The sequence below is a fragment of the Oryza glaberrima genome, chromosome 5, assembly GCF_000147395.1.
Source record: "Oryza glaberrima chromosome 5, OglaRS2, whole genome shotgun sequence".
Classification (NCBI taxonomy): Eukaryota; Viridiplantae; Streptophyta; class Magnoliopsida; order Poales; family Poaceae; genus Oryza; species Oryza glaberrima.
In genome coordinates this window covers 24,257,986-24,273,207 of record NC_068330.1, presented here as the reverse complement: position 1 = coordinate 24,273,207, position 15,222 = coordinate 24,257,986, and the positions used below count along the sequence as shown (strand labels likewise).

At 42.0% G+C, this 15,222-nt stretch overlaps 2 protein-coding genes across 3 annotated transcripts; one reads left to right on the top strand and one right to left on the bottom strand.

Annotated features, from left to right (window-relative positions):
* Positions 1 to 4,242: 4,242 nt before the first annotated feature.
* Positions 4,243 to 9,796, top strand: LOC127774801 (dynamin-related protein 5A). The gene is made up of 16 exons (XM_052301092.1): positions 4,243 to 4,586; positions 4,946 to 5,009; positions 5,099 to 5,203; positions 5,432 to 5,533; positions 5,792 to 5,842; positions 5,941 to 6,002; positions 6,287 to 6,377; positions 6,457 to 6,521; positions 6,744 to 6,938; positions 7,024 to 7,143; positions 7,311 to 7,381; positions 7,975 to 8,200; positions 8,330 to 8,380; positions 8,685 to 8,913; positions 9,151 to 9,290; positions 9,427 to 9,796. Exons 1-16 carry the CDS (start codon positions 4,458 to 4,460, stop codon positions 9,553 to 9,555), a joined length of 1,830 nt encoding a protein of 609 aa, XP_052157052.1. The 5' UTR covers positions 4,243 to 4,457; the 3' UTR covers positions 9,556 to 9,796.
* Positions 9,797 to 10,285: 489 nt separating this feature from the next.
* On the bottom strand, positions 10,286 to 14,512 carry LOC127774806 (uncharacterized). Of its 2 annotated transcripts, XM_052301098.1 has the most exons (15): positions 14,287 to 14,508; positions 14,125 to 14,202; positions 13,977 to 14,026; positions 13,846 to 13,899; positions 13,596 to 13,648; positions 13,440 to 13,512; positions 13,103 to 13,164; positions 12,625 to 12,693; positions 12,320 to 12,428; positions 11,888 to 11,955; positions 11,534 to 11,634; positions 11,204 to 11,299; positions 11,046 to 11,113; positions 10,673 to 10,718; positions 10,286 to 10,589 (listed from the first exon to the last, which is right to left on the bottom strand). In XM_052301098.1, exons 1-15 carry the CDS (start codon positions 14,491 to 14,493, stop codon positions 10,509 to 10,511), a joined length of 1,215 nt encoding a protein of 404 aa, XP_052157058.1. In that variant the 5' UTR covers positions 14,494 to 14,508; the 3' UTR covers positions 10,286 to 10,508. The 2 variants fall into 2 exon arrangements, with proteins under 2 accessions (XP_052157058.1, XP_052157059.1); XM_052301099.1 differs by lacking the exon at positions 13,846 to 13,899 and having other exon boundaries at positions 14,287 to 14,512.
* Between the last annotated feature and the right edge of the window lie 710 nt (positions 14,513 to 15,222).

The following is a 15,222-nucleotide window of genomic DNA, read 5'->3' as shown; positions in this document are numbered from 1 at the left end:
CCACTTATCTCTCACAAAGTTTTTTGGTTCTTGTGTTCAAGCTGGCTGTAAGTTTGTAAGTTTATAGCCCGCTTCTCCCCTCTCTTTTCTCCTTTACCTCAGTATTTAGTCGGCTTGCATCCTCCTATTATACTTGCTCTAAATGGGGTGAATGTGTGACCGATTAACTGTCAAAGAAGGCATTATTTGACTTGGCAAAAAGAAAATTCTATTTGATCTCTCTATATAAGAAAAGCAGGTTTTGATTTGATTTGATTCGATTCGATTCGACATGGATGTGTTTGTTTCTTTTTTCTCCCCGTCCAGTCATCGTCTTCGTTGATTGAGAGAGCGATTCTTGACGAGAAAATGGGCTTTCAAACTTCCAGACCCTTGGGCCTAAATACGTACTAGTAGTTGTTAAACGAGGCCCAGTCGTGTACATCGGGCCTAATGCTGACCCAAAACTGTTCTCTTTTCCCGGAAAGAATAAGTTCACCAGAGGTCCCTCAACTTTACAGCGAGATTTGTTGAGGTCCCTAAACTACAAAACCATAAACGTATACCCCTAAACTCATACAAAACGTTCAAAGGATGTCCCATGGCAGTATATATGGGTGGTTTCGCTGACGTGACATCCTAGTCAGCAAATTTTTTATAAAAAAGTACATGGGGCCCACATGTCAGTTACACTTCTCTTTATTTTCTTCTCCTCCTCTTCTCTTTCCCTTCTTCTTCACTGAGTGAGCGCGATGGGCGGGCGGCGGGCGAGAAAGACAACGGGTCCGCGCGGTAGCTGAGCGGCGGACGACGGTGACAGGTGAGCGCGGTCGGCGGACAAAGCGGCGATGGGTGGGCGGCGGGCAGAGCGGATGGCGCCCCATGCCCCATGACGTGGTGGCGGAGATATCGGCCGATCCGGAGTCCAGGAGCACAGAAAGCGTGTAGGACTCATCGACGGCGGGGCCGAGCGGGACGTTGGGGTCGGAGACGGAGAGCGCGAGGATGAGGACAGGGACGCGAGAGAGGGTGTACTTGGCGAGGGGAACCAGCGGCGAGAACGACGTGCTCGTTCGCTCTGTCCGCTCCGCGCACCGCTCTCACCGCCTCTGCCGACACGGCTGCCAGAGTAGGGTGGCGGAGCTCGCCCACCGCCGCCACGCTCCTTCTTCAGCCACCTCCGCTGTTACGGCCCCCCTCCGCCTGCCGTGCTTGTCCACTTGCCCGCCACCATGCTCCCCCGCTGTCCGTTGCGCTTGCCTTCCGCTCTCTCGCCACCGCCCATCGCCGCTCTGCCCGCATCCCAGCGCCGCTCCGCCCGCTGTTGTTCCACCCGCCTCCATTCTGCCCATAGGCCGCGCCCGTCGCCGCTTCGCTGCTGCGCGGACCCGCCGTGACGCTCGCCCGCCGCCCGCCCATCGCCCATCGTATTCACTTAGTGAAGAAGAAGAGAAAGAGAAGATGAGGAGAAGAAAAGAAAGAGAAGAGAAGAGGACGATGTGTAACTGACATGTGGGCCCTACATACTTTTTAATTTTTTTTTTGCTGACTAGGATGCCACGTCAGCGAAACCACCTACATATACTGCCATGAGACCTCTTTTGAACGGTTTGTGTGAGTTTAGGGTACACATTTATGGTTTTGTTGTTTAGGGACCTTAAAAAATCTCGCTGTTAAGTTGAGGGACCTCCGGTGAACCTATTCCTTTCCCGGAACGGAAGACGGCCTGTCCCTTAGTTGGGATAAGTCTGGGGCAGTTTTCATGGGCCGCCGAACTGATCCAACCAGGCCGAATTTGCCTGTACTCTGCTGTACAGCACTCTACAAGTGAAACCGCGACGACGTAGAGCGACTGCCGCCTACTGGCACAGAGGATCAGAGGAGCGTAGCAACGTGCAATCCCGCTCCAAGGTGGATAAATGCTTCGGCCAAATCTCACCATTTTGCACCGTGCATCTCACGTGGCACGTGACCGGAGTAACGAAGCGGAGCACTGGTACAACTACGCTGTAGCTGTAGCACCAAACGGCTAGAACGAACGAGGCCGGTTTTCAAATTTGAAACGCGAGGTGCGCCGCGCGGGCCCCACAGAGCGTCGACGGCGAGGTGACCGCCCACCCGCGGCCCCGGTAGTCAGTCCGGCAGACGGACGGTCCAGATCGCCCGGTGGGTCCTCCTCTCGCCCTTGGGGAACTACAGGCGCTCCAGTGGCTCCACTAGCCACAATGGGTGCTAGGGCAAGTTTTATAATAGATGTGGTGGTCACCTCTAATTTTATCCACATTATCCATCCAAAAATTAAAATTAACTTATGTAAATGCATTGTATTTAATACACTAGTCCCAGTACACTTGCCACCAATCAGCCATCTTATTTTCTCTTCTTTATTGAAGTTTGTATGGAGGTTGCCCCTTAGAGCAGGTTCAATAGGCTTATGTCAGCCGGTGATAGGAATAAACAATTTAGTTTTTGGTTGAGGTGGAGCAGAGAGAACGGAAGGAGAGAGAAACGCTGGCGCTTAATTAGTCGCTAGCTCCAGCACATAGTTCCATGCATGCATGGCTGCCCTGCCAATCGCAAGAGCTGATCAGATTAGAAGATTATAAGATAATCTTTTAGAGGAATGTGCTAATGTAGCTACTTGTTTTACAAGCTAATCTCTTTCCATTATTTTTTGTTGACATGGAACTTTTGGAGCCGGTAGCCAGCTATACTATTAAACTTGCTCTTAGAGCAAGGTCAATAGTATAGCCAACTACTGGCTCCAAAACATCTATAGCTAATCTAATAGCTCATTCATACAATAGTTAACTATAAAAATATACTACATCATTAATACACGGTCCCACCTCTCATACACATATAACATTTTGGAGTCTGTGTTACAGCCGGCTACAAATCTGTAGCCCGCTTTCTTCTCTCTCTTCTCTTTTCTTCTCGATATATAGTTACAACCGGTTTATAACCTGCTATTGTACCTGCTCTTACATGAGGGGTGGCTCCTCTCCTTTCTCTTCTTTTCTCTCATCCACATCATTATTTAAGCATACATGTCACTTTGGAGTTTGTGCTTAGAACCTTATAGTACTTGCCCTTATCGCAAGTGTAGGATGGGCCCTTCTGCACCGGAGCGGTCTTTTAACACATACTCCCTCCGTCCCAAAAAAAGGTAAACCGTGAGTTCCCGTGCCAACGTTTGACTGTCCGTCTTATATGAAAATTTTTTATAATTAGTATTTTCATTATTGTTAGATGATAAAACATGATTAATATTTTATGCGTGACTTATCTTTTTAATTTTTTTCATATTTTTTTTTCAAATAAGACAGATGGTCAAATGTTGGGCACGGAAACCAGGGTTTGTCTTTTTTGGGACGGAGGGAGTAATTAATTAAGTATTAGCTATTTTTTTTAAAAAATGGATTAATTTGATTTTTTAAGTAACCTTCATATAGAAAATTTTTGCAAAAAACACACCGTTTAATAGTTTAAAAAGTGTGCGCGTGGAAAATGAGGAAGATGAGTTGGTAATATGGGGTTGCAAAACAGCCAAATGTCCTTTTGCCCCCCAAAACACGAGCGAAATATTTGTGCCGCCGTGAGAGGAGAGCCCACCGACTACGGTAGCTAGCTCGTCGTTCGCCGGATGGTCTGGACGTCTGGTCCCTGCCCGTTAGTTCTGGTGCTATGCTGCGCTTTGCCATCGTGTGCAGCTACCAATTCGAAATCAAACCCATGGTGAAACCTGTGATTACGCAGTTACCCCCTTTGGTTTTTGGTTATTACGAGAAGCATGATCGTTTCGTTTGCAGCGATCAACAGATAAAATCTTTATATATCTGTTTTTAACATGATTTTTTAAAATTACTGGACAATAAATTATAATAAAAACCTAAAATTAATTTCAAAATTAAGTTTTTGAATTTATTTTTTTACAACGGCTTATAAGTTATTATAAAAAGCAAGCAGTGGAGTGTAAGATATAAAGACATGATTATCATTAAAAATTGTTGACCGGTTCTATAGCGGTATCATGGATAATCACTTATCGCTTGATAACCGATGGTATTTGGATAAATTTTACTAAAAACTGATGCAGGTAGCGCGCATGTATTTCAAGTTCAAATTTTAGGACATTACACTACACCAAGCAAGGGCCCGGGTGTAAGAAGTGTAAGATACAAAAAGGATCATTCGAAATTACCAAACTGGCCCTCCATCTTCCACACGCTCAAACTGGCCCGTTTCTTCCCCACGAAGCCTTTTTCCAAAGTCCAAATCACCAAACCGTCGCGGCGCACCACCATACACAGCCCGAGGCCGCGCAGCTCTCGACCCCGACGCGGCTCGGCAGTCGGCATCGCCAACCCTCATCTCCCCCCCTCCTCTCCACCGACCTCGATCTCGCCCCTCCCCCCACGCGCGCGATCTCGCCCAGATCTCGCTGAGCCGCCGCCGCCGCCGCAGCAGCAGCGGCCATGGAGAACCTGATCTCGCTCGTCAACAAGCTGCAGCGGGCCTGCACCGCCCTCGGCGACCACGGCGAGGAGAGCGCCCTCCCCACCCTCTGGGACTCGCTGCCGGCCATCGCCGTCGTCGGAGGCCAGGTTCCCGTCGTTTCCCCCCTACCCGTTTTTATCTCGCTCGGATCTGGCCCCTCGCGCCTCAGCTGCGTCGATCTGGATCTCGCGAGTTGCTGGTAGGGCAGAAAGGATTAGTAGCCGATGCGGTCTAGCTACGATTGGATCTACGATTGCTGTGCTCGCCGAAGACTAGATTTGGACGCTTACATGAAATCGATAGGTTTTGTAGCAACTGAAGCTACTAAACTAGTTGATGGAACCATCCAGCTCGATGGAATTTTGTGCGGAGTTGCGTCTGTTAGAAATGGTTTAAGCTTATTTCTGTACCAGAATGGGTGTACTTCGGTAACCTGACGTTTGAACTTTCCTGATACGTTTGATAGAGTTCGGGTAAATCCTCGGTGCTGGAGAGTTTTGTTGGGAAGGATTTCCTACCAAGAGGCTCAGGTATGGCGGTTCCAATAGCAAGTGCTTGTATAATTCAGTGTTATTGCTCCTGTTTTATCTGATTTGGAATTTTTGGATTTGGTTTCCAGGCATTGTCACCCGTCGTCCCTTGGTGCTGCAGCTTCATAGGATCGACGGAGACAGAGAATATGCAGAGTTCATGCACCTTCCCAGGAAGAGATTCACTGATTTCGGTACTCCATCTACCTTTTCCTTCATTTTTGGTCATATCATTCTGTGATTAAAATTGCGAGATTGCATGTTTATGGAGATCATATATTCAAACTGAACTAGATTGCCAATGTTGGATGATAGTCAAACATATATGATTACACCTGTAATTGTTGGTGGAAACAGTCTTTCAAGTGCTAAACATATATTCAACTGCATGATGGTTAATGATGATAGTCGTATTCTTGCAGCTCTTGTGAGGAAGGAGATAGCTGATGAAACTGACAGAGAAACTGGTCGTTCAAAGCAAATATCATCGGTCCCTATTCATTTAAGCATATATTCTCCAAATGGTAAGATAACAATAATATAAAATGTCAGTTCGATGTAGTTGCTTTATCACAGTCAAATTGGTTCATTTTGATTATTGTTTTCTGAGATGGATATGTGGCTTAAAAGCTGTTCCTTTTGTCTGTTGCTTACTTGGTGAGATCTCTGTCATTGATAAGATGACCATACCTTATTTGTCTTTATATGTGCGTGCCTGTTTATGATTTATCTGGTTTCTAGTATCTATTTTTGTTAGCGTCTTAACTCCCACTCTTTTGCAGTTGTGAACCTGACTCTTATCGATCTTCCTGGGCTTACTAAAGTTGCTGTTGGTCAGTATTACCCATTGTCATTTGTGAGCTATTTTCTTTTCTTTGTTCTTTTTAAAGAGGTCCATTTCCTGATTTACCACTTGCTATATGCTTTCCAGAGGGTCAGCCTGACAGTATTGTTCAGGACATTGAAAACATGGTTCGCTCGTTCATAGAAAAGGTATATTTTTTGCTGTAACCTTTTAATATTTGTCCACTGCCATTGCTGACTATGCTTGCCTTATTTCGGTACCATAGCTTTGTACGCACATATACAGTAATTTATTCTATGCATATTTGTTTCGACATTCTTATGATTTCAGCCATGTGTTAGCATATTTGGAATATGTTTTTTGTATCATGCATTATGCTTGTAGTGTGTGAGCTATGCTTATCTTGTCATGTATCATGTCTGTAATGTTGCAAAAGCTTATATGTATATCGACCCTTTTTGGTTTGTTTCAGCCCAATTGTATCATTCTGGCTGTTTCTCCAGCCAATCAGGATCTTGCAACTTCTGATGCAATTAAGATTTCACGGGAAGTTGACCCCAAAGGTATGCCTTTGTTGTAAGCCATTTGGATAAAGGATGGCAATCATGTTTTTTGAGATGTGGTTTGTCTTGTAATGTTCAGGTGAAAGGACGTTTGGTGTGCTTACAAAAATTGATCTAATGGACAAGGGCACCGATGCTGTTGATGTAAGTTTTTTCCCAGCTAAAATTAATTGCTAAAAACTTTATTATCGATACATTTTGTCCCCGGAGATGTCAACATGGATTATTGTTCCCTTGCTTTTGGGACCTTTTAAATCTCCTATGTTGAATATTCTTCTGTTCTATCTGTTGGAAGATATACAGTTGTAGAAAATGAAGGTTATGTTTGTTCTTTGAGCTGTATTTTCTTACGGTTCTTTTCTGCAGATATTGGAAGGCAGATCATACCGGCTCCAACAACAATGGATTGGTGTCGTCAATCGATCTCAGCAGGATATCAACAAGAATGTGGACATGATTGCTGCTAGGCGCAGAGAGCGTGAATATTTTTCAACTACGCCAGAATACAAGCACCTTGCTCATAGGATGGGATCAGAACATTTAGCAAAGAGTCTCTCGAAGGTATGCCTTTCATTTCGTTTCTAATGTAGAATACCTGTAACTCTGTTTGGTACATTGACTCTTAAATGTTTTGGTGTATATGTAGCATTTGGAGACTGTTATTAAGTCAAGAATCCCAGGGCTCCAATCTCTCATTACAAAGACAATTGCCGAACTGGAGACAGAACTTAATCGACTTGGGAAGCCCATTGCTACAGATGCTGGAGTAAGATTAGGGCTTTTTTATTCTTTAATTAGATACTGGTTTATTGAGCCTAATTCTGCATCCCCTTTTTATGCTAATTGCTAATGTAGTGCCCATTTTTTTTTTGTGTATGTTCTTGATCATTGTGCTAATGGACATAATTGGTTTGTACATATTTGGCCATGCAGGGAAAGCTGTACACGATCATGGAAATATGCCGCATGTTTGATGGTATCTACAAAGAACATCTGGATGGAGTGTATGTTTCAAACTTAATGTTTCTGTTGCTAAATGTTCTCTTAGAAGTTTTATTGTAGCTACGTGTGTGCTTCCTGAATTCCGAGATAAAATAACATTTTATCCTAAAATAACATTTTCCCCTCTCTGATCTGTATAAGCCTTCTAAAATTTGTGTGGCCCTAATTTGATAAGCTCTCCTTTGGTGTTAGTCTTGTGTGTTTACTCCAACGTAAGCATACAGCCTATTTTAGGTTCTTGGCAAAGTAACCTGTTAATTTGTCTTGTATTTTTAAACAATAAATTTCTATCAAATGTAATAAAGATTTCAATAAGCTTGCTTGAGCGTACATGCACCTAGAATCTCCAGTTGTTTTTCTTTCAGAAGAAAGGGATCATCGAATTTAACCCTAAAACCTAATTACATGATAGCACTTACAAAGTTATTGCTAATAAAGATTTGCATATTTTCTTGCTGCTGAAGTATGCAATTTAACACAATTTAACTTGTAGATTGTTATATGCAATTAGCATCATTCTCCCTTGTGTGCTTGTTCTTTTGTGAATTGAATGTTGCTTTCCCTGATGCTTACCCACAAAAATTCTAATGTCCAGGCGTCCTGGTGGTGAGAAAATCTATCATGTCTTTGACAATCAGTTTCCTGTAGCCATTAAACGGTTGCAGTTTGACAAACAACTGGCAATGGAAAATGTGAAAAAGCTCATAACGGAGGCTGATGGATACCAACCTCATTTAATAGCTCCAGAGCAAGGATATCGACGGCTCATAGAGTCTTGTCTTGTTAGTATCAGAGGTCCTGCTGAGGCAGCTGTGGATGCGGTATGCTATCTATTAATTTGATCTATTTTTTAGTCTTAACAAAATAGCTTGAGCGTTTCTAACTTTTCGTGTCATATATTGTTGAAGAATGTGCACTACAACATTATCGTATGTTTGTTGTACTGACAGGTCCATGCGATACTCAAGGAATTAGTGCACAAGGCCATCAATGAAACACATGTAAGTCTTCGCACTGTTGCACAATGTTTTCTGTAACTTATACTGGGGAATATGTGCATTCTGATGGTACATGAGGTATACTGATTGTACTAGGAGTTTAGGAGGTAATCAATTAATACTGTTGAAATTTTTGCCTTCTGTTGTTTCAATATTTTGTCTTTCTAATAAAATCTGAACCTGGAACTTTTTTGCTCGACTTAAGATGAGAAGCAGCATGATAATTGATTTGCATGCTTGTCAAATTGTCATTACTCCACTTGTAATTGTGTAAGCGTCCTAAAAGATGTGAGTGAGTTCTCTGCAGGAGCTGAAGCAGTTCCCCACTCTTCGTGTGGAAGTAGGCAATGCGGCTTTTGAGTCATTGGACAGAATGAGGGATGAAAGCAAGAAAAACACATTAAAGCTTGTTGATATGGAATGCAGCTACTTAACCGTAGATTTCTTCAGGAAACTTCCCCAGGATGTTGAGAAGGGTGGAAATCCAAGCCACTCTATTTTTGATAGATATAATGATTCTTATCTTAGACGAATTGGTACGTCATCAACCATTCTTCCTTGTATATATTCAATGTATACTATTACTGCTTTGCAATGATGGCCATTTGTTGAAGTTGAGAAGTGGTTTATCATATTGTTGCAACCTTGTGTAATATTGCCCACTAATTTAGTTTAATGATGAATATACATGCCATCAAGGCTTTGCTTGGCTGCCTTTTAACTTATTTTACCTGTATTTTCTGCTGAACCTTGCTGCAATTCATACTCAACAGGAACAACGGTTCTGGCATATATTAACATGGTATGTTCAACCTTGAGGAACTCTATTCCGAAATCTATTGTCTACTGTCAAGTGCGGGAGGCAAAGCGCTCACTGCTCGATCACTTCTTTACTGAATTGGGAGCAAGAGAGGTGAGTTCTTCTTTCTTAAAGCTTAATAAAGCATAACATAAGTTTTTGGGCCCTGTTTTACATTTTTTTTGGTGTGCCTTTTAAAGTCCAACAGAATTGATCTAACTAGTAATACTGCCTTTTAAATGTTATGCAGATTAAACAACTTTCTAAGCTTCTTGATGAAGACCCGGCCGTCATGGAACGGAGGACTAATCTTGCGAAGAGGCTGGAGCTATATCGGAGTGCTCAAGCAGAAATTGATGCGGTTGCATGGTCCAAATAGTCCTGATCATCTACTTATCATACTCATGTTTCTCCTTTACTCCCAGTTGGTGATCCTCCCCTATCTTGGGGCATATATAGCTGATTTTACCCCGTTCTAGGTCATTCATAGATCAACGCAGCTGTGAGGTGTCATTTGGTTTGTGCTTTTGTTCCTTGTGCTTGAGGATCTAGGAGACACCAGGCTGCTGTACTTTTTGTATTACGACCAAGTTCATATATCGTGTTTAATTTTTGTCACAGCCCATTCTTTCGTTCCGTTTACACATATCGTCTTCAATTTGTTACTAGTCCATTCTTTCGCTCCCTTTATTTTCAGCTTGTTTAATTTGTATTATTTGTATGTGTCTTTAGTCCATGTAGATGTTTATCCGAGTTTTCAGAGTTCTAACATAGTATGGAGGATTTAATATAAATGAAAAAAATAACTAATTGCATACATTGTGTGTAAATTGCGAGACGAATCTTTTAAGCCTAATTGCTCCATGATTTGATAATGTGGTGCTAATGACATTGTGTGTAAATTTGTCTCGCAGTGTACAAATGAAATATGTAATTTGTTTTGTTATTAGTCTATGTTTAATACATTAAATGTGTGTCCGTATATCCGATGTGACACACCCAAACTTATCCGATGTGACACACCAAAACTTTACACACCCATAGATCTAAGCACCCCATACTACAGAGGAAACTCAATCAAGTATGGTGAAGATGAGTGTAGTGGAAACTGAACCAAGAAAAGGTGACGCTGCCACCGGTGTTGTTGCTTTTATCGTAAGGAAAAAACAATTACAGTAGACACATTTTTTCTATGATTGGTTGCTCGAATCTCCAGTTCAAAACACACGCAGAGAACCTAACGGTTAAGTTTGTCCAGGTTGCACTGACGATTTCACTGCTAGTACGAAACGGACAAACAACAATTGAAAATTGCATGCGTATTGTAGTGTTTCATGTCTTTCCCTGGTAATACTTGTTCACCAATCTTTCTGAATACTCCCCGAATGTAAGAGTTCCATTCGGTGGGATCAACTGCCAGAAGTTAAAACATAGATTACTATATCAGAAAAAGGCACGCAGGAGCACTGAATGCAAGTTTCTGATTAGGAACAAACCTCTTGATGATACGGAATTTCACTTGGAAACTTGAGCTTTTCATCCCTACAAAATATTTCACAATAAAAAGAAAATGTCAGCAAACCCACATTAATCAGACCTAGGCTTTGAAAATCTACGTGCCCAATTCGTAACGGCAAGCATATTACTATTGATTATTGAGTATTGACCGTATAAATGAACAAACCCACATAACACATAATGATGAGGGAAAACCAGTACTCTTCATGTGGGCTAACATTATGTGTTGAAATTGGTTGGGAGCTTTGGCAAGTGGCAAGTCACTAGTAGGATGAGGGGCAGGAAACTCAAAAGTTCTCCATGTGAGAGAATATGTGAACACTACAATTTGGTCAAGAAAACTGCACATACCAATCTGGTTGCATGAACATCGCGAAGGTCGAACGATCAACATTCGAGGCGTTTTCACTGCTGGGGGCCTAGAGACAACAGTAAAAGTATAAATTACTTTACAACTGCAGGAACTAGGAACACTGATTACCCATGACTACAAATTTATAGTACAATACCTTCACACAGTGTGGAGTTGCACATAGACGACCTCTTGATAGTATTTCAGTGGTTTCTCCAACTTGGTAAGCCAATTCATTCTCCTCAAATGTAACCTTATGCAGTAAAATTTCAATTAGTGCAGACCACATAACCCTCTCCTGTATAATATGCTAATGCAATTCACAGGCAATTATTCAACTAACAATGATAAAACATTGTTTCAAATGTCTGGCTACATTTCCAAATCTGCAAGCACCGATCAATTTCAATGTAGAGATGACTGCGTACAACCTAAATTACAAAGCATCATCTTGATGATAAGTCTATAGTGATTAACAGGAAATTACCTTAACAACTTTATCATCACGAGTCCTTATATACAATCCAGCAGCACTATCAGGACAGGGGATCTCCATTGAATTTTTCGTAAACAAGGCACATGTAAGTCCTGCATGTAGGATGCATAATCAGAATTGAAAAAAATATATAAATTAAAACAAACGTTTTTTAAACGCTAAAGCCTCATAGATGATAGTAGGAAACAAAACGAAGATCAGATTTATGGTTATCAATATATGTATAATACAGTAAGGTTATGGGTTCAGAATTTCACCACATGCTCATTTGACCACAACAAACTTTCATGTTCAGGAGTTATCGTGCAACTGATAATATTCAACCATAGGGATAACATGTATTACCTGTTAAAGATCCATGGTCAGTATGCCATCCACACCACGATGAAACAGAACCACCTTCCTCTTGTTTACTGAAATAAGAGACATGCAAGCATCAATCCTTACAACTAAAAGGCTAGAACATTGAAAAATCTTGAATCCAAAAAAATATATTGATTGTTATAAAGGTAAGAAAAGTTAGAAAGCTTTGATCTACATGGACAACACATGTAAAATGCCTTATAATATGCGCGATGATATCGCGTGTCAATGGTGTGTAATACTTGATAGGCACCATCTTGCTGTTTAGTGGAATCGCGTGACATTGATCTTGTTTATCCATTCCTAAGTCTTATTAACTCCAAAATACAAGAAGGTCATAAAGGAATCACTGCCTAGAGATCAATTCATGCATGTTTTTTCTTGTCAGAAATACTGTGTATACATCATATTTACCTAAATTGCTGGGGGTAGTAATACAGAAGGCGGCCCTTGTGACACCTTGAGCTGGCAATTGTCTGCTCAAGGCTTTCACCATCATATGGTCCCACTCCTTGCTGCATTACTGACAAACAAACAGAAGTTGGTCCAATTCACCAATGGAATACCAAACTTAAAGACCAAAGTACAGAGTTGACAATTATAATCAATCCAAAGGTTAAATTGTGGAGATTTTTTTACTTAGCCAAACAGATGTGGTTTGTCCCTGGACATTTTTAAAGGAAATATCAGGTAAGCCTATAGAATTATATAGTACATACCATAGCGATCACAATGATGAGCCAACATCAAGCCAACTTCCAACATCAGCTTTCCAAGAGCTTTAAATGCTACAAATGAAAGAAATGTTGTAAAGATGGTTGGATTCTAGCATGGAAATACATAATAAGTTCTACAAAAATCAAAACCACTTAAAAAATATATTTCAGCATGTAATGATCATGAGGCACTGAAAATGAACATTAACCATTCAGTATCTTACATTTAGCACCTTGAGATACAAGACAGCCAGTAAGGTAAATGGAGTACAACCTTTGGTACATTTATTCAATACAGATATCCTGACTTATAACATATAAACATGTGCTATGGGCCTATGGCAAGTCCTCCATTTTAATGGCTAAAATAAGTAGGAATGGGTTATTAAAATAGTGATAAAAGGTAACAAATATGTACTGTTATACTGAGAAATAGCCCTCAAGTCAGTCAATATACATACATATGGTCAGTCAGTCATACCTATTTCGAGCTCAGGAAGATGACTGGCTGGCCATATATTTGTTCGGCAATAAGATGGGTACCTGCTGGTTCAATATTACATTAAAAACACCTATAATAAGGGTCATATTTGGTCTTTATGAGTATATGATACAACTCTTTTGCACTAGCAATACAATAGGACATTTTGAGTGATACAAATGATCGACCATAGTAAGATAATTAAACTTTAATTAACTCAAATCATACTAAATTCGTTGGAGTTAGAATAATAAAGGTTGCCAAATTGTTCAGTTTTCTCCAGTGCTAAATTGTAACAGTAAACTGAGTTAAATTATTTATGTATGAAAAAACGAACCTTCTCACAAGTACATCATCAGTGGTTGGAGCATCCAAAATTGGGTTGGCATAAAAGGAGCCTTTGAATGTGTCTGTGATACAGATCTTTTCAATAAAGTGCAATATCTCACATATGGTAAGATGTATAATTAGATAAAAGTGCAAAAGTGCTTACCGAGTTTCCCTGACTCAAGTTTCTCTTTCCCATGACTCCATCCAAAGTTAAACCTAAGAGGCAAAGGAGCAAACTCATCATTGCTGTGTACTCACTCTAGACTGTCAAAATGGATAGAAGTTGAAGTACAATTCAGGTGTTGATCCTAACTAGGAGCTCCCAATTGGAGGACATAATAGGCTACATCAAATTCGTGATTAAGAACATAAGTACAGAACCAAATGGCACCACCATGCAGTTCTGTTTTCACCTGCTGTCTGGGTCTTCAAGTTCTTTCTTCACATCTTCAGGAAGGTTTGCAACTCTAAAAAAAAATGGAAGCAGAAACTGAAATGTGCCTCCTATGAACAACACAAAGATGAGACTAAGAGAAGAACATACTTTGGTGCCAGGCGCAGCAACGTTTTCCTTAGCACGGGAAAACCAGGCACCTGCAAAAAGACGGCTACAAAATTCAGTTCAGGAACTCGAAATTTTCTCTGCAGGCCAGGAACGCAGCGCGCATCAGTTTTCAACGCGTTACACTCACGTCAGCAATGGAGATGATCCCGAGCCCGTTGGGCCCGAGCCCTTCCTCGATCTTCCCGCTCAGGTCCCTATCCCTCTCCTGCATCAGCAGCAGAGAAAACGGCGTCGCAACTCTGATGGAATCAAGAACCATACGACGCTATGCAGCGGGTTCCTCTCTTACCTTGAGGTCGGAGAAGGGGATGGAGACCGTGCGCACGGACGGCGGCGGCGGCGAAGTCTGCATGGCGGCGAGGCAGCGGCACCGCACCGGACGACGGGACGAGAGCCGCCCGAGCGCGAGAGCGAGTGGTCGTCGTCTTCCTCCTCCTCGGGTGGTTGGTGCCCAGCCTGGCTGCGTCTGCGTCCGCACGAGAAGACCAATCTCCATCTCCCCCGTCACTTATCTCGGCGTCGGATTCGTCTGGGACTCGAATGCCGGGAGGAGTGTAACGACTTCTTTTTTTTGAGACCGAGACGTCAGTGTGTGTAGCGTCGCAGTCGCAGCCTCGCAGGTGAGAGGATTCACGCATCCGCGCCGGCGATTCCGCGGTGGCGCGGCGCTAGGCACGGCTGCTCCGGCATTTCGGAAGAGTTGAAAAGCCGGTTGATCTCGCGCGGTTTCCTGTAGATTTGATCTCGTGGCGATGCAGCGGTGCCGAAAAATTTGATGTGGGATAGTGTTTTCAATTAGCAAATTTAAATTCTAATATACTAGTACTGTGAACACGACTCTTCTTGTTTGAAGTATACTACATTTAAATTCAAATATACTTGCTTCTTATTTTAAGTATACTAACTAGTAGGATTGACTGGAGGTCGCAAAGAATATTGGCACACTACACCACACGCAGTTCACTTGACGCACGACAAAGAAGTCCAGTACGAAGTTATCCAATCGAATGAGATCCCTGTAGTTCCCATTGTACACGCAAGGTATCACGAATCAGATAATGGAAGCCAACTACTACCTCCACCTCAAAATGTTGCTACGTAGTAAAAAACAACACTTTAGCAGTTGCAAGATCACTATCCTAAAATACTGCAAGCCAACAGTTTTGATACGATGATTTGGTTCACAATAGCGATGTTATGTTTGTATAGATCAAAGGGCATCTGG

Excerpts from the sequence above, each read along its gene's own strand:
- LOC127774801 (XM_052301092.1), top strand. The coding sequence starts at position 4,458 with ATGGAGAACCTGATCTCGCTCGTCAACAAGCTGCAGCGGGCCTGCACC. Across the intron at positions 4,587-4,945 it reads TCGCCGTCGTCGGAGGCCAG|AGTTCGGGTAAATCCTCGGT; the intron begins GTTCCCGTCGTT and ends TACGTTTGATAG. Across the intron at positions 5,010-5,098 it reads TTTCCTACCAAGAGGCTCAG|GCATTGTCACCCGTCGTCCC; the intron begins GTATGGCGGTTC and ends TTTGGTTTCCAG.
- LOC127774806 (XM_052301098.1), bottom strand. The coding sequence starts at position 14,493 with ATGGAGATTGGTCTTCTCGTGCGGACGCAGACGCAGCCAGGCTGGGCA. Across the intron at positions 12,429-12,624 it reads TCATCATTGTGATCGCTATG|TAATGCAGCAAGGAGTGGGA; the intron begins GTATGTACTATA and ends TTTGTTTGTCAG. Across the intron at positions 10,590-10,672 it reads AAATTCCGTATCATCAAGAG|TTGATCCCACCGAATGGAAC; the intron begins GTTTGTTCCTAA and ends AACTTCTGGCAG.